Genomic DNA, 22,065 nt, shown 5'->3' with positions numbered 1-22,065 from the left:
GGGACTGGAGGGACAGCACGGGGTCGGCTGGGGACAGAGGCACAGGGGCACCTGCCGATGGCTCACCAGAGGGGATCAGTTGGTCTGCACCTCAAAGTCCACTTCGGACTGGACCAGGGAAGGAAGCCGAATTCCAGCGAGGGGGTGGAAGCCCGGCACCCGCTCTTGCTCTTGGATCTGGTCTCTGAGGCGCTGGATTTCTAGGCGTTGCATTTCGATGATTCGCCCGGTTTCTTCTTGCTCATTCAGTCTCATGGTGGGTGCGACGCCAGGCATGTCCTCTCCAGACACTGGAAGGCACAGAGCAGGACTACTGTGGGCCCGTTACTAGACTGCTGCAAAGCTTTCCTGAAACCAGCTTATCCCTCTTCTTCCCTTCTGTCCCCTGATTTATTGAGCACGTCTAAGGGACAGACACTCAATCCCAGATGCTGGGGATAGCACAGGCCCTTTCACCGTCTGGCAGAGACGGAGAAATGAGGAGACCCTCCAGAGTGAGAAAGCCTGTCTCCTGAGCCCCCCAGTCTGCCTGCTCCAGGCCCCTCCAGCGGACTCTGCTTATTCCCCTGCTCCCCACTCCCCAAGCAGGGTGGCACTCTCCTGCTGACCTAGGTTGGCTTCCAGACCCCCCAGTCCTCCTCCTCACGTAAGATCCCTGCTCCAGAAGGCAGACCCCTCTCTACGCCTGCTGGGCTGGCCACTCACTCATGCCCCTTGAGGACTTCCCCCCGACTCTATCCTCCTGCCTTGGGTGCTGCCATCATCCCACGCAATGCCGGTGTCCGTGAGAGAGGGTCCGTGGCTCATCCCATTCCCTGGCCCCACAGGCTGAACTCTCAGCATTCGCGTCCTTGGCCTCCGTGCCACGTGGGCACCCGTTCTGTGGCTTCTCTCCCTCCCAGACCGAGGACCCCGCACCTTTAAATCTCTACTGTGTAGCCCACCCTTCCAGTATCACCTCTCTCACTGCCTTCTGCTCAAGATTTCTGCTCTTTGACTGACTGTAGATTTCTTCTTCCTGGACAATTCCATTTTTTACCTACCGAATGGGTTCCTTTTAGATTCACTCCCTTTTCTGTCCAGTTAGACCCAACGTGGGTTTCCTCTGCCATTTTCTTGACAGCATCTTCGATATTCTAGATGCCTTGTCCTCCTGCCCTGTGTGCCCCCACAGCCTGAATCTGAGATTATCCAACCACCCAGTGTCTCCGTTCACACCTGGCCTGTTGTGTGCTGCACATGGGATTCAAATTCTCTGTTTCTAGCCCCAGATGACCTTCCTGCCTGTAGTCAGTGAACTCTCATTCCCCCGCTCCGCAGTGCTTCCGAGCATTGGCCTGTCCTCACCCCAACTCTTTAAAGAAAATTATGGTCAAAAATAACATAAAATTTACCATCTTACCACTTTTCAGTATAGAGTTTAGTAGCATTAAGTGCATCTACATTGTTATGCAATCATTCTCCAGAACTCTTGCAAGAACACTCACGCCTCTACTCGGCTTTCCGTCTCTAAGAACGTGATGCGACAGGAACGTCAGATAAGTACAATTTCACAGTATCTGTCTTTTTGTGCGTCTGGGTTATTTCACTTGGCACGATGTCCTCAGGTTTCATCTGGGTTGCGACACGTGTCAAAATCCTTTCTCTTTAAGGCTGAAGAATATTCGATTGCATGTACATACCGTGTTTTGTTTATTCCTTCATCCAGTGATAGTAGTTGGGTCGCCTCTGCCTTTGGCTACTGTGAATAATGTTGCTATCAACATGGGGGTACAACTATCTCTTTGAGACCCTGCTTCCAGTTCTTTTGGGTATATACCCAGAAGTGGTTTCTGGATCATATGATACCTCTGCTTGCAATGTTTGAGAAACTGCGCTGTCGTGTGGCTGCACTGTTTCACGTGCCCACCACAGCGCGCTAAGGTCCCAAACTCTCCAGATCCCCGCCGGCACTCCTCGGCTGCTTCGTTTTGAGAGCGGCCGACCTCATGCGTGTGAGGCGGTGCCTCACCGTGGCTTTGATTTCATCTCCCTGATGCTGAGTGATGTTGAGTATCTTCTCATGGGCTTGTGGGCCATTTGTGTATCTTCTCTGGAGAAATGTCTGTTCAAGTCCTTCGCGCATGTTTCAGTCTGGTTGTGTTGTTACTGCTGAGCTGCAGGAGCTCGTCCCCTATTCCGGACGCTGACTCCTTATCATGTGTATGATTCGCAAAGCTTTTCTCCCACCCCACAGGCTGCCCTTGTACTCTGTTGATTGCGTCCTTTGATGCATGTGAGTTTTCCATTTTTACGTAGTCTATTTTTTCTTTTGTGGCCTGTGTTTTTGATGTCACATCCAAGAAATTACTGCCAAATCCATCCTCTCCTCCGCTCCTCACAGATGACATCGACACCGACCTCGCTCACAGTCTGGGTCTCCAACTGCCAGTCAGGCTTCTCGCAGCAGAAGCGCGGTCTCTTTCCTACCCACTACCAACCTCTTCCCTGTACAGCAGAAGTTAACCCTAGAAAAGAACCCGTGTTGGAAGCCAAGGGAGAGAGTCCTGCAAGGAGCAAGTTGTCAGCAACGCGCAGTGGCCAGCCTTGCCTTAGGCTTCTAATTGGTCTGAAGATGGGGCCAGCATTCAGACTGCTTGACTCATCCCACTCTTCCTAAGAGAAGTCTAGACCCTTCTCTTCTTGTCTTTGCTCCTCAACTCTTCTTCTTTTTGGCAATGTCCAGGCTCTTGATCTTTTAGTATTTCTTCTTTTTTGGCTCTTGACACTTCATCCTGCTGCTGCTACTGGTTGCCCCTGATAACCACCTTTTCGATCAAGCTGTGGCCTGTCCCTGGGGAGAGCAGCACCCTTGGGAGGTACAGTACACCCAAGCCTACAAGCCCATCCACCTGTGTCACTTGCCTCGGCCTAGTTTCGTTTGCCTCTCCACCTGCTCCTTGAGCTACTTCCTCTTTCCTGGTTACCAGCATGGCCTTTGGACTGAACTTTGTGCCCTCCGCACTGGCCTTTACACTTACTCAATTATTGTCTTGTTGCCCAGAGAGATCCAACCTGTGTTTGTGAGGCCACAGTCCTGGAGGATGTACTAGACTGAGCCTGGAAATATTCCAGCACGTGGAACTTTCCTTATTCTGTCCTGCCACTGACCATACCATCCTCTCTTTGTCCCAGTGCTTCACCAGGTGCTGGAAGGATCTTGATGCAGATCGTAGCTTTAAGGTCCTCTAGGCTCTGCAATCACTGGGTGAGGTCAATGGACCTCAGAGGTTGGGCACTGGGATGTACTGGATGAGGGGTACCCTAACAGGCAAGGGATGGGGAATCGGACACTCCAGATCCGTCAGTCAGCTCAGGGTTGACACAGCTGCTGGCTGCTGGCTGGCCTCCAGAAGCAGTTGTCTCCTGAAACATCCCTGGCCTGGGTGACACTGTCCATGAATGTTCCCAGGGGTGCAGCTCTCCCTCCCGAGACCCGTTCACACGGAAGATGGTCTGGTGCGCCCAATGTGGGGCTTTGGCCCTTGTTTCCCCCTCTGTCTCCTTCCTTGGTCTGTGAACATCTTGGGGGCATGGGCTGGGCTTTTCTTCTTTCTTCTCTTCACTGCCCCAGTTCTCTCTCATCCCTTTGATAACGACCTGTCTGCTCCTCAGGGTTTGGTTCAGTCTTACAGAGCCCCCATTTGATGGACCTTCTTCCATGTGCTGTGGTGTGTAAACCCTCCTGTCCTTTGCCTCCACGGCTGGGCCACGTCAGGGCTCTCCTCACGGCCCCTGTCCCCACCTCGTTCCTCATATCCCCGTGCCCTCTTGGTTCGTGCACTGCTCTGACCTTGCCGTCTACCGGGGCTAGGCAGTCTCCTCTCTGCATCCTGCCCGCAAGCTTCCTTTGGGAGATAGAGTTCTGATTTTAAACGATGGGAAATAAGAATGTGACTACTAATACATTTGCATTTATTTCTACTGTTTTATTTGCATTTTATGTTGATGTCACTTTTTCCTTTTCTTTTTGGCCTTTTCAAAATTTAGGGGGTTTTCCCCTTTACTGGTTTGGGAGGTATATACACTCTTTTCTTTTTTAATAGTTATCCTAAAAAGTTTAACAAGCATATTTAACTTAGAGTCCAAAGTAAATCAGTATATTTACCTTCTTGCAAAACAATACAAGACTTAGAATGCTTTAGCTTTGATCCCCCTGGTTAAATGCTCAGTGTTTTAGTTCTGTCTTGGTATTTTAATCCACGATTTAGACATTGTTAGTGTTGTTTTATACAGTTGTCAGACTTCCCTCTGGAGTAATTTTTCTTCCTGACATATATTCTTTAAAAGTTCCTTTAATTAGGTTTTGTTGGTGACAAATTCTCTCAGTTTTTGTTTGTAAAAAAAATTTTTTTTCTTGTGTTTCACCAGTTACGTAACTCCAGGGGACGGTTATTACCTCCTAGCACTTTGAAGACACTATTTTGCAATTTCTATGTGGTTTATACAGTTGCTCTCGGAAAATCAGGTATCCGTTGAATTGTTATTCCTTTTTATGCAATCTATTTGTTCTCTGGCTGCTCTTAACATCTCTGTCTTTGGTTTTCTGCAGTTTAGATACAGATTTCTTTTTATTTGTCCAGCTTGAGATCTGTTGGCCTTCCTGGACCTGACGATCGTCATCTTTCATCAATTCTGAAACACTTTCAACTATTCTTTATCATAATGTCTCCTCTCCTCATTCTCTCTTTCTCAGACTTCAGTTAGACAAGATTAGGTTATCCCATCCCATCTTCTTTGTCTTTTATTACAACTTTGTGCCTCTGGGCTACAGCCTGGGTAGTTTCTTCATTTCTTAGTTCACGAAGTCTCCTCTCAGATACCTCTAACCCATTTTCAGCCTGTCCATTGAGGCTAATTGCAACCTATAGTTCTCATTTCTAGGAGTATTTTTGGTTCTTTTTTCAAATCTACCTAGTCAATTTTGGGAAACTCTTATTTTTGTCTTATTTTCAAATTTCTCTTTTATTTCTTTAAACATACTAAATATTCTTATTTTAATAATTCCATCTATGGTCTTTGTTGATTTTATTCTGTAGTTTGATACTTTTGTTGTTTTTCACTCATGGTGATTTATTTCCTCCTGTATTTAGTGATTTTCGATTGTGAGTTCATGTTCCTTAGAACATTATCTATAGAAATTCTCTGACAATTGGGTTCAAAATGTAGTCTTCCATAGAAAATTTGCATTTGCTTCTGCTTGGAACCTGGGGACACTACCAGTTAAACTAAATCCTCAGCCAAGGTTGTGTTGAGCCACAAATTAAGTGTAAATTCTGGACTTAAACCTGCCTGAGTGTGGACTTTTGGTTAGGAGTTCTCAGGGAGAGATCTTTTCTCGTGTTTTTTCTTTCCTTCATCCAGAGCCAAGACTGACAGATACTCATCTCACCTCTCTCTCTGTAAGGTAGGTTTCCCCCACTAGGTAGCTTATAGCAACCCAGTTCATTCTATATTGATCTGACTCCATTCCTTCCTTGTTCCTTCCTTCCCTCTCTTCCTTCTCCTGTCTGTATCCTCACCAACTGTTGCAAGTGTTTTGATTTTGTGTGTGTGTTTTTTTGTTTTTTGAGAACAGTGGTCATCATGGGCATGAAGTAGTATCTCACTGTGGTTTCAATTTGCACATTCCTGTGGTGCCTGGGTGGCTCAGTCAGTTAAGCATCTGCCTTGATTTTAGCTCCAGGTCATAATCTCAGGGTCATGAGATCAAGACCTGTGTTGGACTCCATGCTGAGCATGGAACCCGCTTAAGATTCTCTCTGTCCCTCTGCTCCTCCCCCTCCACGTGTGCACACACGCGTGCACATTTTATCTCTTTCCAAAACAAAAACTGCACATTTCTGATGATTTCTACTGAGCATCTTTTCATGTGCTTATTAGACATTTGCATGTTTTCCTTGCATATTTGTCTATGCAAGTCTTTTGCTCACCAAAAAAAATTTTTTTTTGGTTGTTGTTGAGTTGTAGGAGTTTTTAAATTTATTCTGGATCTCAGTTGTTTATCAGATATACGACTTGCAAATATTTTTCTCCCATTGTACGGATTGTTTTTTCACTCTTGCTGAAAGTGTTCTTTGATACATGAAATCTTAAATTTTGATGTAGTCCAGTTTATTTTTTTTCCTTTTGTTGCCTGCGCTTTTGATGTCATATCTAAGAAATCATTGCCATATCCCAATGTCATAAAGATTTTCTCCTGTATTTCTTCTATGAGTTTTATAGTTTTAGCTCTGAGATTTAGGTCCTTGGTCTATTTTGAGTTAATTTTTGTATATGATGTAAGGTAAGGGTCCAACTTCATTCTTTTGCATGTGGGTATCCTGTTTTCCCAGCACCATTTGCTGAAAATATTGTCCTTTCCCCCATTGAGTGGTCTTGGCACCTGTGTTGCAAATCATTTGACCATGTATGTGAAGGCTTATTTCTGGGCTCTCTACTCTATCCCGCTGGTCTGTACGTCTGTCTTTAGGCCAACACCACACTGTTTTGATTACTGTAGCTTTGCAGTAAGTTTCGAAATCAGGAAGTGTGAGACCTCCAATTTTGTTCTTTTCCAACATTGTTTTGGCTGTTTGGGATACCTTGAGATTCCATACGAATTTTGGAATGGATTTTCTATTTCTGCAAAAAAAATAATGGAGATTCCAACAGGGATTGTACTATTAGTAGATTGCTTTGGGTAGTATTGACATCTTAACAATATTAAGTCTTCCAAACAGAAGATGTTTTTCCATTTATTGGTGCCTTAATTTTTTTCAGCAATGTTTGGTAGTTTTCAATGTGCAACTCTTCTGCCAGCTTGGTTAAGTTTATTCCTGAGTATTTGTCCTTTTTGATGTTATTAGAAATGCAATTGTTTTCTTAATTTCATTTTTGGATTGTTCATTGTTAGTGTATAAAAATGCAACTGATTTTTGTCTGTTGATTTTGTGTCCTGCAATTGGGATTTTGGGTGTTTTGCATGAAACTTCCCCCTATCCTCTTTAGAAGTTTGAAGAATTTTTCCTTTGTTCTCTGGTTTTGGGGCTTTCATGATGGCGGACCTGATCCATCTATTTTTAGCCATCGTATTGGATACCAGGTAGATCTAACAGCTTCTTAAAGACTTTCCCTCGTGTTTAGCCCCATGTTCACCCCTACTTCCTGAGATATCTGCTTCTGCTAATTCCTGAGCCCTGGGGAGGTTCTGTGCTGTACATTAGGTTTCTTCTAGGTTCCCCATTTTTGGCCTACGAGTCTATGAAGTCAGTTACCACATATCTATCCGTTTTCCACTTTGAAAATTTTGTATCTCTTCCTTTTGTGTTTTCTTTGATCATATGGTTTATTTATGCCATTTTAGTAGGTTTCTAATTAGCCATCTTTATTCAGAAGTTCTAATTATATGGTTTAATAATTGAAAAACATGCAGGTGTGTCTATTAGACCTGTTAGTTAATTGTTCTGTGAATGAAAACTTAATATAAATGCTGCTCAAACGAAAATAGTGGTTTGGGGATGGCAACCTGTCCCGTTCAGATAAAGAACTCTCTTTTTTCAAAATATTTATTTATTTATTTTATGGGGGAGGCATGGCAGAGGGAGAAAATCTCAAGCAGACTCCCTGCTGAGCATGGAGCCCAACACAGGGCTCTATCTCATAACTGTGAGATCATGACCTGAGCTGAAATCAAGAGTCAGACACTTAACTGACTGAGCCATCCAGGCGCCCCCATATAAAGACTTCTTAAAAACCAACTGAACTGGTCAATCTTACACAACTTGAAGAAATACATTTTGAGCTAACTTGTCTTGTATCCTTTTGAACATGAGGCCCCATGTTCAAAATTAGAAGTCAGACTTAGCTTCTTCATGATCAAAGCAGACAGTTGGTAAAACCTGTCTTCAACTGTTACAAATGAAATCTGTATCACACAAATGATCTGATGTTGGGTTTGTTTCAAAATAATCCACGGTGATGGGAGAGGACATAACTAGGGACTGTGGATACCAATGAAGCAAGAGTGATAGGAACTGATACTTGTTGAAGCCGGGGAATGGATTCATGGGAATTCATTAGGCTTTTCTCTCATCTTTTGTATATGTCTGAAAATGTCAACAATAGTAATAAGAAGAACTTGGCTATATCATATAGTATCCTGAGGAGGTCTCAGTTGATTATTTGCTAGGACACTTGGGCATATTTGAAATATTTTCTAAAGAGAGTCTTTGCAGTTGTTCACAGGCACATCTACGCTTTCCCTTCATCTCCAAGAAGTTAAGTATCTCAACCTTTGTAACACATACTGTGCTGTGATGTCAATTCTTTAGACCAAATATTGTCACTTCAGGTACTAATCAGAGAGTTTACTCTTGTCTCAACTTCTCGACTCTAACGAAAAGGGTAGATGAGACAACACAATTATATGTATAATTTTGTAATAGTTTAAGAGTCCCAAGAAATTACAAAAATAGTACAGAGAGTTCCTGCGTATACTTCAGTCACCTTCTCCCAGTGATAGCCTCTTACGTGACCGTAGTACATGGGATGACGATACTGGAAGGACTCAGTCCACAGCCATGGCAGGTTTCCATTCGTCAAGGTTTCTAAGCTCTATTCCTGAACATAAACCACTAGAAAACAACATATTCGAACCACATTGACTTAATTTTCCATGGAAATGCCTATACTCTGTCTTTATTGACTGTCCAGATAAGAAATGGATACCTGACGAATGTTTTTTAGTTGTCTGAAGACATACAATTAGACGCTGTCCACTGTGTTATTCAACATCCCTTTCATAAGGATTCATGTGTTAAGTTTCTTACAAAATTTCGTGTGAGGGAAAGGTTTAGTTTCTCCAGGAAAAAACCTCCAAACCTTCCTTTTGCCATAAATGAAGACTATGTAAACTGTCATGTTTCTCTGTTTCTCCTTTTGCCTTGGCTGTCAGAAATTCAGAGCAACGTTAGGTTGTAATTGCAGTAACTAACTCATTTAATATTTCTAATGTCATTCCTTCCCCTTTCCATTTGAGTATTTCTAATCTTTCTTTTTGTTCCTATTTTAATTGCACAGGTCCACAATCCCTTATCCTCAATCCTAAAGTGCCAAAAGCTCTAAAAATGTAAAGCATTTTAAAATTTATGAAGTTCAGCGTGAATATTCATGTTTCACTACAGAAATCCGAATGTGTTTGATTTCAGGGCCCTGCCTCGGACTCCTCTAGGGATGTTATGTAATATGCAGTATATAGCACGCTCTTTCTAAACTCGGAAATTCTGAATTCTACAACTGTAGCTAACCCCTAGGTTTTTGGTCCTGCGCCTGTCTGGCTGTGGCAAGTGCCTCACAGGTCCTTTGGATACCGGATGTAAGGCCATGGGGTAGATGTGGTCTGATGCAGAAGGACTCTGGAGAAACGTAGCCTTGGAAGCCAAAGGGAGACCTCCTTGTGGCCACCATTGGTCCCGTGATCCCAATGCTCATCCCCCTTGGCCACTGTGACATTACCTGTCTCTGGAACATCTTGTGGTCGGAATTTCTTGGTCAGTTTCAGAGCTGCTTCAAGGTCATAGACTTGGGAGCGGGTGAACTTCAGCTCCCTGCGGAGCTCATTAATCTCCTTGATCAGGGAGACATTTTCCTGTAGAAAAGAAGGAAGAGAGAGTGAGTATGGGTGGATGAGTGATCAGTGGGCTGAGGGTGTGTGGAACAGACGGGGCTGGGCCTGGACTCAGATTCCTCTACTGGGATACAAGTCCTCATCCTAGCTCACGGATCAACCTCTTGAGGTGGACTCTGGCAACATAAGATACAGACAGAGTGTGCCATTCCCAACCATCCAGACCCTTTCCGGCATCAACAACAATGCTTTTCTAAGCACTTTATATGGGTTGAATGAAGTATCATAATAACCCTAGGAGGAAATTCTATTATAATCACGATTTAATGGAAGAGGAAACTGAGGCATAAGAGAGGTTATGTAACTTGCCCAAATTACATACAAGGCAAGTGGCAGAGTCAGGATTCTGACTCTGACAGTCCGGCTCCAGAGCTCTGAGCTCTTAAGTACTGTGCTATACTTTATTCATTTTTCCCCATTCATTTGTTGGACCTACATTTATATGGTATCTGCTATGGCCCTGGGATACAGACAGAAATAAGAAATGGTTTCTGCCCTCAGCATCATACTGTTTAGTGAGGAGCACACAAAACAAACGAATAATGAACATTTGCTATATCCATTGACAATCCACTTCTCTTGTTTGTGTTTGACAAATATCCATCCATCCATCCATCCATCCATCCATCCATCCATCCATCACCCATCCACCCACCCACCCATCCAATATTTCTTTGAATACTTACTATGGACCAGGCACAGTGCTGATCCTGAGGTATATAGAAAGTAAGATCTGGCCTCTGTTCTTGAAGAGTCTTGGGTTTAGTGGGGGATCTGGGTGTCGCTGAGCATGGTGGCCACCTTGCTGTCATGGAGGGGCGGGGCACAGAGGAAAGGCACTTAACCCTGCCTGAATGACCAGGGTGGATTCCTAGGAACTGATCCCTGGGCTGAGGCTGCATGGAGTTACCAAGGAGAGGGTAAAGGGGGTCACACACAACTGGAACAGCAAGGGAAAGACACGGAAACAGGACATGGCTGGTGCGGGGGGACTTATAGCAGTTCTATATCCCCGGACACAAAGTGAGAGGCACATACAGAGGAGCGAGGATGAAGAGCCTGCTGGGGGCCCCGTGGCGGGGGCGCTGCACCTGGAACCAAGCAGTCGCTTCTCTCTTCCCTTCCCACACCTCAGCCTGAGGGCACTGAGAGTGGCTCCTTGGAGGTGCACCTGTCACCATGGGTCCAGAGAGGGACTGGCTACTTTGCTCTTAGCATATTCTGTGCTTGGCTTGTCCACGGCACTGCTTCTCGTGGGACAGTGCAAAGGAATCACCTTCAGATCCTGTTAACTGTGGCTTCTGACTCAGTTGGCTGGGGCTGGTCCTAAGAGTCTACATTTTGAACCAGCTCCTAAGAGATGCCGCCGCCAGCCTGAGGGCCAGACCATCTGTGGGCAGCAAAGCCCTTGAGGGTCAGAGTACCAAAAAAAGCAAATGCAGGCCAAATCTACATGAAACAGACCTGTGCCAGGGACCACCGCCACTTGGGACACTCTCCATAGTGGGAAGCATGGAGTCAGCCCAGAGAACAGGGTGATTCCAAGCACTATTGTCCATGAGCCATGACAACCACTTCTCTGTTAGGGGGATATGCCTGCAGAGCCCAAGTGGGAGCAGTGCCTGAACTGGAGACATCCTAACATATTCTTTCCCTCCGGAGCCTCTTTATCTGAGCATATCAGATATACTTTCAGATTTTCAGTATATGACTTAATTTTAGTATTCCTCATTTAAAAAAAATTCTCTCGGATAAAATGCTCAATTATTGCTGATCCCTTGTTTTCAGGCTGGGCTTTGTGCTTTTTTTTCTATAAAGTCAGCAGATTTCTCCATCTGATCTTTTACTCTTTTAAGCAACCCAGGCCTTCGTGATGAAACTCCCACATTTCCTTTCCAGATGCTCTCCAGCAAAACTTGCTGCCAGTCCCCCCCCGCCGAACCTCTCCACGCTGACTCTTCTATCATACGTGCTTGATTAAATACGGATGTATTTGGTTCTAAGACCTTGGACTCTGCCTTGCATGTAAGAAGCGCTCAATAAATATTTGTGGGATGGGGAGCAAATGAATAACTAACGCAGCAGATATGAAGCTAAAGAAGATGAGATTCTTACTAACAAGGAAATTACAAACCAGGGGGTAAAGGTCGGGCGGGGGAGACCAGACAGAAAGGCAACTCAGCAGGGCGGCAGGAACAGGGGCTCTCTCCACTCCCCCTCTTCATGGGTGTCACTTAGCTTCGCTTTGCTTGCCTCATCCAATAAAGGATAATAATCAGAATGAAGAGTAGAGACCGTTGAAGGTGCCCTTTGGCCAGTCCTCTCCGGCTCCAGCTTGAGTTCTTCTTGGTCATCTCCATCCGTTCTGTCACTAAGTCCTACCAATTTTGTGTCTGCACTGGGTCTCATGTTCACCCTTCCTGCTGTGATTTGTAACCAGCTCTCAGCATCTCTCCCCTCTGCTACCGTAAGGGCTCCAGGTGGAGCCCTTGCCCTATTGTCTCCCCACCCCTCCACCCTCGACAGCCCTGCTACCATGATGGGGGCTTCAGGGTCCTGGTACTTTTCGGTGTGAATGCCTGTTTCTAACCCCACTGCCTGCTTTGGACACCTCCATGATGCCTGCCATCTAAATGGGCCTCCAGGATGTGACCCAGTCCCTGTTAGAGTGTGATTGAGACCCATGACTTAATGTGGGCCGGTTCCTGGTTCTGTTCATTCATTTGTTCATTCATTCATTCACTCGCGCATGCATAAAAATCACCTAAGAACCAGTTCCTGAAAGCCTACTGTGCACTGGTCATTGTGGCGGACACGGGAGGTCCAGCTTGGATCCAGTGCTAGAGACGCCATGAGAGTCTGAAGAGGGGTGCTCGCCCAGTGTGAGAGAGGCTCCCTAGGGAGGTGGGGGACAGGAAAGAGTGTTTCAGACCTGGAATCAAGGGGGAGCAAGCAGGATTTGAGGCACTGAGTGCTTGATGATGATGACGACGACGACAAGAGTAATCATAAGTCCAAGTGTTGATTGGGCCCCTGCACCACATCAAACATTTTGCATACGATAACTCGTTTAAGCCCCATGAAACCTTATGACGTAAGAGGGTATTATTAGACTCATTTCCATATGAGCAAACTGAGGCCAAGGCAGCTCCTAGCGGTACAGCTGGGATTTGAATCTGGTTGTGTCTACGTCTAGGATGGGTGCCTCCCAGACTCCACTTTCCACCTCTCTTTGACATCACCCCATTCCAACACGCCATGGAAGTCCCCCAAAAGTACAAGTTTGGCTCCTTACGGAGTGCTTTCTGGCGTGGTCTGTGTTCGGAGGAGTCCAGAGGTCACACTGAGGTCGACCATATATGCTTTGGGCAGCTGTGTGAGCTTCAAATGTGGACGCAACAGGTTTGCTGAGTCTTCTGTTCCGGTCCCTCCTCAGTCAGCACCACCTACAAAAGCCCCTCTAATCCTCCAGCCTCCCCCGCCAGCTCCTCTGCTGCAGGAAAAATGTGACCTGGGGTCCATCAAGTGTCAGGTCTTGGGGTATGTATGACCGGCTGGGGGAATGCTAATGTCCATTTCTATAGAAAACCTTCTAAACAAAAGGGCCACACTGAGCTGTCCAGGACTGCCTTCGGTGGAGGGGCGGGAACTGACCTTGACAGAGCCTTCCGCCCAGAAGGGAGAAGGAAGGGAATGCCTATAGCACCCCCTACTGGCCTTCCCTATGATGACACCTTTAAGAATATGGCCGTGCCTGGCAGCGTGGAAAATGCAGACGGCATGTTTATTCCATTACCTTGGAAGCCCTGCATCGGGGGCGTCCTTCTGGAACCCACCGTTGGTGGGATCGCCATCTGCCTAACTGCACAAATGAGGCATCTCTCTGCTCCTTTCAACCTTCCCCTCACATCCGACCTGACGTTTCATCATTTCTACTCTGAATTGTCTTCTAACGTCACAACTTAGCCCCTTCCAAGGCCTTCTCGTCTCCCCTTAATGGGCAGCCATCTTCTCAAGGGGTTTCCTGCCTTTCCCCACCAGCCTCTCCACCTGCCAACCGAGGTGATTGTTTCAAAACCGCTAACACCTGCTTCAACCTTGGGTGGCACCTGCGTCTGAGAGAAACGTTATGCTTCTTGGTGTGGCCGGGAAAGCTCTCGCAAGTGGCCCTAAGCTACTTACTTTCCAGTGGGCTTTTTTCTCCTTGCCCCCGAGTTCTGTGATAAAGGAAGTTCTGTGGACTCCTGGGTCTCCAAACACCCCAGACGCCTCACTCTTCCCTTCTCGGGGGTTCTCTCTCTCTCTGCCTGGATGGCTCTTCCCCCACTTGCTCCCTGACCACCTCTATTCCCCTTTAAGGCCCAGCTTGAGTGTCTCTTGCCTGCGTGGAAGCCTGCTTCTCTGACAGGCCCAGGGCACTGGTTAGACTGTACTGAGCAGGGATTGTCTGTATCTGGTTTCCTAGCAGAAGCTGTGGAGGGTAGGCATATTATCACATTCATCTTGGAATCTTCCGTGGCCCAGCATGGAGCCTGGCTGGTAAGCAGCCCTCAAAACTGTGTCCTGAATGAATAAAACGTGTGTGCTAGTTGTTCGTATTCAAAGCGACTCTTACCTTCCTACCTGCAAGCATGCTGGAGAGCGAGCGCGGAGGCCCTGCGCTCCTGTCTGAACATATAAATGAGACAGTGACCTCCTTTTCTGGGGTTCTGCCCTGGCCTCCCTTGCCTTTCTGGACGGAAGTGCCAGGGCGTTGGCGCCGGCAGAGGCAGGTTCTTACCCACACAGAGCAAGGCACGGGGGCAAGGCATGTCCCCAGTCTCCAGGCAGCCCTGGTCCTTGCTGGGATGCCTTCCAGGCTGTCCCACTGACTCCTGCCTTGGTTCTCCAGTAGGTCTTTAGGTGGGAGGACCGGAAGGGAGAGGGCATTTGGGAGCACCTGCTCCCTACCAGCCAGGGCCTCGTGCTTGGTTAGTCATCGCACTCCATCCCCGCCTAACTTGCTGAGGTGGGTACTTCCCCCCGTCTTACGGAGAGGGAAGGAGGCCCCTGGAGAAGCTAAGGGATTTCCCCCAGGTCCCCCGGTAAGAGTGGCTGGGGCAGGATAACCCAGGTCTAGACCGACGGTGCGCACTCTCGTTTCTGCTGCCCTGACACCTTGCCTGGTCGTGGCCTGGCCCCTCTCCTTCAGCTGAAGATCAAAGAAGGAAACCATTTTTCCGAATGAAAACAGTGGCTTTGACAACGTTTCTTCCTCTTCCTCTTCCTCTTGCTCCCTTTCTTTTGTCCTTTTCTTTCCCTCTCCCTCCCTCCTCCTTTCCTTTCTTCCAAACAAAATCTGACACCGAGCCTAGAGCCTACTGTAAGCAAGGAGTCTCCCCGGTTAAGGGGTGGGGCCCCAGAACCCTGCCTCCTGGCCCCCTCTGGCCCCCTGCAGTTGTCTGGGGGAACCGTCTACAGATCCACAGGGTTCCACAGCACACAGGGTTACAAAGCTGCTGGAGAAAGCTCTGTGCCAGGGATTTCCCCTGGCTGACAGCTCCCTCTGCCAGCCATCAGGGAGGGGCAGGGCTGGGCAGGAGCCCTGCTTGTGTCTCCTTGCTCCCTCCACCCTCTCACCCTGCCCAGCAGAAGTGGGCACGTGCCCTTTGGGGTCCCCGGGAGCAAAAGAAGACCTATGCCTGTCCTGAGTGGCTTCCTGCCACCGGGCTAGCCTGTGGTCTTTCCTTTTCCTTCTTCTTCCAGGACTGACGTTTGCTTTACTCTAATCTGCTTGGTGTGGAGAGAGGGACCCCACCCCCGGAGGACCCTTTAGGCCTGTGCTCTGGTGGCAGGGTGCAGACGAAAGCTCAGCAATGTCACCAGCTGCCAACTGCTTCCGAAGTCGCCCCGGTCCCACTGCCCAGCACACTGCATTCCAGAATGCTGGCGGGCTCTCCATGCCTGGGGTCCTTGAGACCCTTAGCCGTGGCTATGTGTCTCAGCTGCTGGTGCCTAAAGGGTCCCACCAGTGGAATGCACTCCTCCCTCTGGGCTTCTGACTGCTTTCGTGGCCCAGGAGAAGGGCAGTGGTTTGACAGGGTGGGCGGCTTTGAGGCAGGGGCTGGCTGTAGGATCGCCCGAGCCCCGCCACGCCTGGGTCTGGCCTGAATTGCCCTGTGCTCTGCTCACCAAGGTAGGGACTGGCTGAGTTGGGAACAGGTTTGTTTCAATCCAACTGCAGCCCATCCCCATTCCCGTATTATAATTATAGCATTAAAGAAATAGAAACATAAAAAGGTATGTGCCTTATAAATGTGATTCTGATGTTCTCTTTTGATATTAAATCGCATTAATTGCCTCAGACGATACTGATACTCAAACAGAAATCTGGCAGCAGAGTCCTGACTGGCAGTGCTGATAACGTGTGCGAGTGGAGGCGGCAGTAATGGGGTCAGCGCTTTCTGCACAGGCCTCTGAGGGATCCTGGGAGGTGGGCGTGGGCAGCTCCGTAAATCAGAGTAGGGCCAACACGGTTGTGGGTGGGGTTGGCTCTGGACCTGAGCGATAAGGGAAGGGACCTGAGGCACCAGAAAAGGCAGATGAGGCAGGTGGAGACGGGTGTGTTCAGAGGGAGCTGGCCACGGCGGGATCATGTGATTCGAGTGGCAGCATGAAAAGCAGCAAAACAAAGTAAAGTGGAGCGAGAGTGGGAAACCACAGAAGAGAGGAGAGAGTGACTCGGGAGTACTAACCAAAATCATGTGGATGGAGGGTCAGAGGGGGCGAGGAGACGGGAGGCCGGACACAGGACCGCCTTGGATAAAGCAAGGGTGCCTGTGGAGTAGGGGTGGGGGTAGAAACGAACGGGCACTGGCAGGGCAGGGGTGAGCAAGGGAGCGCCTAGAAGAGCTTGGAGGGGCCCCGGGCCATGGCCTCAGCCAGGTCAAGCTCGGGGAAGGCAGAGGAGAGGAGTGAAAGAGAAGGCTGTAGAGAAAGCTGTGGTCCCCTGGACGGTTGAGGAGCCAGCCGTACCTGCATGATGCGGACGTAGTCAGTGCGGTGCAGCTCCCTCTCCTTGACCACCTTCTTCTTGAGAGTGGCCAGGTTTCTCTCCAGGTGCTCCCGCTGCCGGGCATACTCCTGCTGCAGGTCCGAGTTCAGCCCCGCGATCTCTACCTGATGGGGCAGAAGGGCTTCTCAGGGAGGGAGGGGGGGACCCGGGAGAGCAGGTGAGTGCGGGGGGGGGAAAAGGGGCGCGGGGCTCACCATGTCTGCCCGCTGCACGTACTTCTCAAAGAGAGCTCGGACCTTCTCCTTCAGGAGCTGGGGTTCCTGGATATACGCCACGCAGTTGTGAAGGTCGGTCTTAAACCGTTTGACCAACGCCTCCAAGTTCCGGTCCTGCAACCATAGGCACGTACTTCTGGCACCCCAGGGGCTCTCCAGGGGGAAGGCAGATGGCAGCAGGAGGATGAGAGACACCTCCTCTGGGGCTCATGGTTGGCTGCCGGGGCCCACGGTGGACACAGAGACCTAGCTGGGCACACAGCCAACAGGCAGAGAGGGGGACTAACACCCGTGTGCCCTGCCCAAATATCTTCATCTTTAAAAGGCCACCTAGAAGATTCCTTCATTGGCTCTAGATTCCTTTCAGGACCACAGGCCTTAAAAGATGAAAGGAAGTGTGAGTGGTCCCCCCATTCCTTTCTGAGCCAAGATGGATACTGTTGCTTCTCTCTTGCAGGTCCCAGGGCCAGCACTTCCCTGTCCCCCTTCTGAGCTCACCCAGGGTGTCTTTCCTGACAGGCAGGATGGCTGCTGTGAGTGGGTAGCAAAAACTTGGCCAAATCGGGCAGAACGGTATCATCTGCATACTTGGGCCCGAGGCTGCTTTCTCTGATACCCAACCTCCCATACCCCCCACCTGGAGGGTCTCTCCTTTCTCTTTGCTGCTATAGCCCTTTGTTCACGTATCATAACCTCTCATCTTGCCCACGATTGCTATGCATACACCACGGATCACCTAGCCACCTGTTCCGGGCAGGGTCTGCGTCGTTCACACTGGTGGCTCTGCGCGCTCTAGTCTGACCTAGTACAGAGTCAATGCTTAATGTGGAGGATGGAAAAATCAATCCGATTCAACAAACATGGGGGGCCCTGTGCTGGGGGGGGTGCAGCCAAGTCCTGGCCCAGGACCAGAAGTCCTAGTTCCCAGTGCTGGCTCTGAGCGTACTACTTGGCTATGGGAGCTGGGCGACGTTTCTTACCCTACTAATTTCTCTGGCCTTACTTACATTTCTGAGGCTTTCTTAGCTTCAGCATGTTTTTGTTTTGGTTTGGTTTTGAGAGTCAAAACCTTTTGCCGCTGCCTACAAATGGCCTGAGCATATTCCTTCCCAGGCCAAACAAGCCCATGCCGTGAGCATCCTTAGGAAACTGGCTTCCCATCCCCTTGAGCTCTTTACCCAACGTCCTCACAGCCTCGGATGGATGCGGTCACGTACATTTGCATGGGCATGAAACCAGGCAGGGCTGTGAGCAAGTGGAGAGCAAGTTAAAATGGGAACGTATCTTAGCAATGGGCTGGCACTTTCTCTTGGAAGCCAGCTGCCCGCTGCAGACAGGTGCCAGATCCTGAAGCCAAGATCTGCCAGACTTCGAAATCCTCACACCTTCTGTCTCTCTCTGTGCATCTCCTGATTGGTGGCTCTTAGTTTCTGCCACAATTCCGTGACGTTCAGCTCCAGCTGCACATTCTGCTTATGGAAACGCTCCAGTTCTGCCTCCATCTACAGAGAACAGGGGGGGAAAGTCAAGAATAGGAAAAGAAGGGAATACAAATTATATTTGAGAACTGAAGCCTTTCAGTGGGAATGTTTCCCCAGCTACCAGGGCGTTTCTTTTCTAGCTCCCACCTATGTCCTCTGCAATGAAATCCTTCTTCTTCCTTTTTTTTTTTTTTTTTTTTTTTTGGAGATTGAGAGAGAGAGAGAGAGAGAGCGGGCACACAGGAGAGTGGGGCAGGGAGGGGCAGAGGGAGAGACAGAGAGAGAATCTCAAGCAGGCTCAACGCCAGTGCAGAGCCTGACACGGGGCTGGATCTTGAGACCCTGAGATCAAGACCTGAGTTGAAATCAAGAGTCGGACACCCTGAAACCTTTCTTCTTCACTCTTTGCCATCCCCAAAGCCCCGACTCCTTGGTGGATGTATTAAGCCAGACCATGTGTTTCTATAACCAGGCTCTGAATTGTTCTTAGTATCCCTGTTCCTTCAGCCATGCTGATTTCCTTGTTTTCTTGAATTCTTTATTACTGGGGAACTCTCAAGGCCTGGAACCTAGAACCTGAGGCAGGGCTCTGCAGAGAAGCACCTTCCTTGCCTACCTTGTGAAATCGTGTGAGTGGATCTTGACCTTTGGGGCCAAAAGCCATCAGAGTCGATCCCAAAGCAGAACGTCGTAAGGGACCAGCAGCTAGGCATCCCCCGTCTAAGGAATCCCCACCTCAGTCATTCTGTTGAAAAGGTCTTAAAAGTACAACTGAGGAGAATATCTTGTCTCCAAAAGAAAAGGAAGAAACCACCAATGAGCTTCTGAAAGATTTGTTTTTAATTCACTATTGCGTTGTATTAGCCAGAGACATGTGAATGACAATTGGAGCTTCTGACTAGGATGAGACCGGGTGTAAGTGAGCTCTCCGTTGATCTAATTTCTGCCAAAAGCAAAGGGGTGATGTTGGATTGATGCAGCTAGTCTGGTGGACACGAGTATTCCTGTTAATGGAGAGGTTCGCTATTTTGGGGAGACAGGCTAGTTCACTGGGTTTTCCACGGCCGGATGGAGTAGACCCTCTGGTCTATCCCAGGCCCTCTGGTCAGATTCCGAAGCTCCTGACCATCTTCTGAGGTTTCAGGAAGCCCGAGCGGCCACATGCATGTTCTGGACACGAAGGGGCAGCTTGTAGAACATTACCATCGCTGCTGGAAGCGCTCTGCATAGACAGAAGAGCCCTTTGACCCAGTGCCTGGCGGGAAGGCCCGCTCAGTAGATACTTGTCTGAATGAGTGAGTGCACGGCAAATGTGAAGGCAAAGGGGAGCCACCGTGAGGGAGGACAGGGGTGCTTGAAGCAACCTGCCTTCTGGAAGAGGAGGGAAAAGATAAATGTGCTGTGCTGGCGGAGGACACGGCAGTTGTAGGGAAGTGCGCAGCTCAAGAAAGAACGTGTTCGCTGGAGAGTGCTGGCCAGCCATCCCAGGCCGGGGAGACGGAACTGATGAAGAAGCTTCTGTCTTCGAGAGGCTGCAGGTCTAGAGGGCCAGGAGGGAAGGTCCAGGTAGAAAGTGCCCTTTGCACGCACGGAGGAAGCGAGAGGGTGGCACCCAGAAAAGGGAGGCTCAGTCAGGTTTTGTGAGACAAATAGGTATGGGAGGTCAGAGTGGAGAAGGAGAACTCCAGGCAGAGAGAGAGGACCAGAGGCGTGGGCTGCCTGGTGTATCTCTGCAGGCTGCAGGTGTCGGGAGGGGGTGAGGGGGCTGCAGGACGGGTGCAGGTGAGGAAGGAGGATGGGGCCCAGAGAGGTCGGCTGAGCTGGGTCACACGGCCTGATGCAGAGGTCCTACTGAAGAAAGCAAGATGAGAGCCAGGCAGACCGGTCAGGAGGCGACACAAGGGTGCCCAGACCAAGGGAACGGTGGCTGGAAGAGACAAAGGGGCCTCTCCAGGGTCATGTCTCAGGGCCTACAGCTGGCTCTGCCTCTTCCTCTGCGGTCCTGAAGCCAGTGACGACAGATTAGGTTAGAAAGGAAGTAATACAGGCAAAGCATCAAAACATGCTGAGAACAAGAATAACCCATTTCATAGAAAAATTGTGAAAGACACTGAATTTGAACAGCTGGCTGGACAGTGAGGATACAAGCCAGCGTGTGGAACAAGCATACTTTGGCTGGGGAGGAAATCCTATCTACTTTTCTGTGTGTGACTCCTAACATTCAGTGACTCTCAGTGGGGGGAAGGGCAGGAAAGAGGCATTTTACCCCCTAGGGGACATCTGGCAACATGTGGAGACATTTTTGGTTGTCACATTGGGGGGAAGGGGAGGGCGGCCACTGGCATCTAGCGGGTCGACACCAGGGACGTCGCTGACTACGCTACAACGCGTGGGGCAGCTCCCGTAACAAAGGGTTATCTACCCTCAAACGTAAAGATGCCGAGGTTCAGGAGTAAACGAGCGTGTGAAGTGGAACCACAAGGTTCTGGACACTCCCCCTAGGAAGGAGTCCTGCCTCGTCAAAGAGAAGCTGGAAAATGTGCGGGGAGGTACCTGAGTCAAGGAAGTATTAGATTTTCATTCACAGACGCTTCTCAGCTCCACAAACAAGCCAGAGCTGCTCACAGCTTCCTTCTTGTAGGAAAAGGAACTTCACTGGAGACCCGCAGTGGGTGGGCCGAATGGGTCTCTGACCCTGAGAGGGAAGCCCCAGAGTCAGAGGCCCCTGGGGAAGGAATGGGGCCCAGACATCAGCCCTGGCGGCCACTGGCACGGGGTTGGGGCAGGAGGGGCCTTGCAGGATCATGCCCCCTGCTGAGAATCCACGCCGTGGGTGGCCCAGTTGCTGACTGGAAAGTGAGTCATCCTTCAGGTGTGCTGGGGTGGAAAGTAACTGACCCAGCTGCAAATCTCCCGGACAAATGAGGAGGGCAAACGGGATGGTGATTTCCCGGGGCTGCCGCACATTCACTTTCCAGGCAAGTGGGGCCTCTGCTCGTTTTTTGGACGGCCATTTTTGGACCCTGAAGTCACTCAAGAATGGCAGGAGGCCCAGATGACGCAGTTCTGTGGTCAGCTGGGGACATCCTACCTTTTCCCAGAGGCCAGGGAGAAAGCCACTGCCACAAGGACATACCCTCTCTGGACACTCTAGCCCTGGACTGATTCCAGCACCTGACTCCTTTCCTGGGTCTCCTACAGAAAAGGCTTTACTTTTCTCCACCACAGTTCCTGGGTATCCAGTTCTACGGAGGCCATGCATGTTCTCTGACACGGTTGTATCCTTGCTCAGCACAATCAGCGACAATGGCTGGGGAGCAGAACTGTCAGAGAGCCTCTGGGCTGGCGCTGGGGAAGGAGCCTGGAGACGAGGCTGGAGAGGGGTAGCACCTGGATCATGCGGGGCCCCAGGAAGGAGCGTGGAGTTTATTCTAGGTGGGAGGGGACACCACTACAGGTTTGCTGTGGCCTCTCTGTGACCAGACTGGAGGCTGGAGTCAAGTCCAGCTGAGAGACGACAGAGGCTTGGGCCCAGGGGAGGCAGCAGAGGGGAAGGATGGCTGGGTTGGAGATGTCTCTGGGAAGTCCATCAGTAAGCACTGGCGAGCA

General features: G+C 49.3%; 1 protein-coding gene across 1 annotated transcript in view; it reads right to left on the bottom strand.

Annotated features, from left to right (window-relative positions):
* Nucleotides 1-75: 75 nt before the first annotated feature.
* Nucleotides 76-22,065, bottom strand: part of CFAP57 (cilia and flagella associated protein 57) — a 67,245-nt gene continuing 45,255 nt past the window's right edge. The window contains exons 18-22 of the mRNA XM_045799789.2: nt 18,361-18,477; nt 16,955-17,089; nt 16,721-16,864; nt 9,535-9,667; nt 76-290 (exon numbers count right to left, since the gene is read on the bottom strand). Of these exons, the coding sequence (XP_045655745.1) occupies nt 76-290; nt 9,535-9,667; nt 16,721-16,864; nt 16,955-17,089; nt 18,361-18,477 (744 nt within the window). The remainder of the gene's footprint in view (nt 291-9,534; nt 9,668-16,720; nt 16,865-16,954; nt 17,090-18,360; nt 18,478-22,065) is intronic.

Source organism: Ursus americanus, chromosome 12 (genome assembly GCF_024610735.1).
Source record: "Ursus americanus isolate L20-20 chromosome 12, mUrsAme1.1.p, whole genome shotgun sequence".
Taxonomy (NCBI): Eukaryota; Metazoa; Chordata; class Mammalia; order Carnivora; family Ursidae; genus Ursus; species Ursus americanus.
This window is presented reverse-complemented; position numbering and strand designations above follow the sequence as displayed.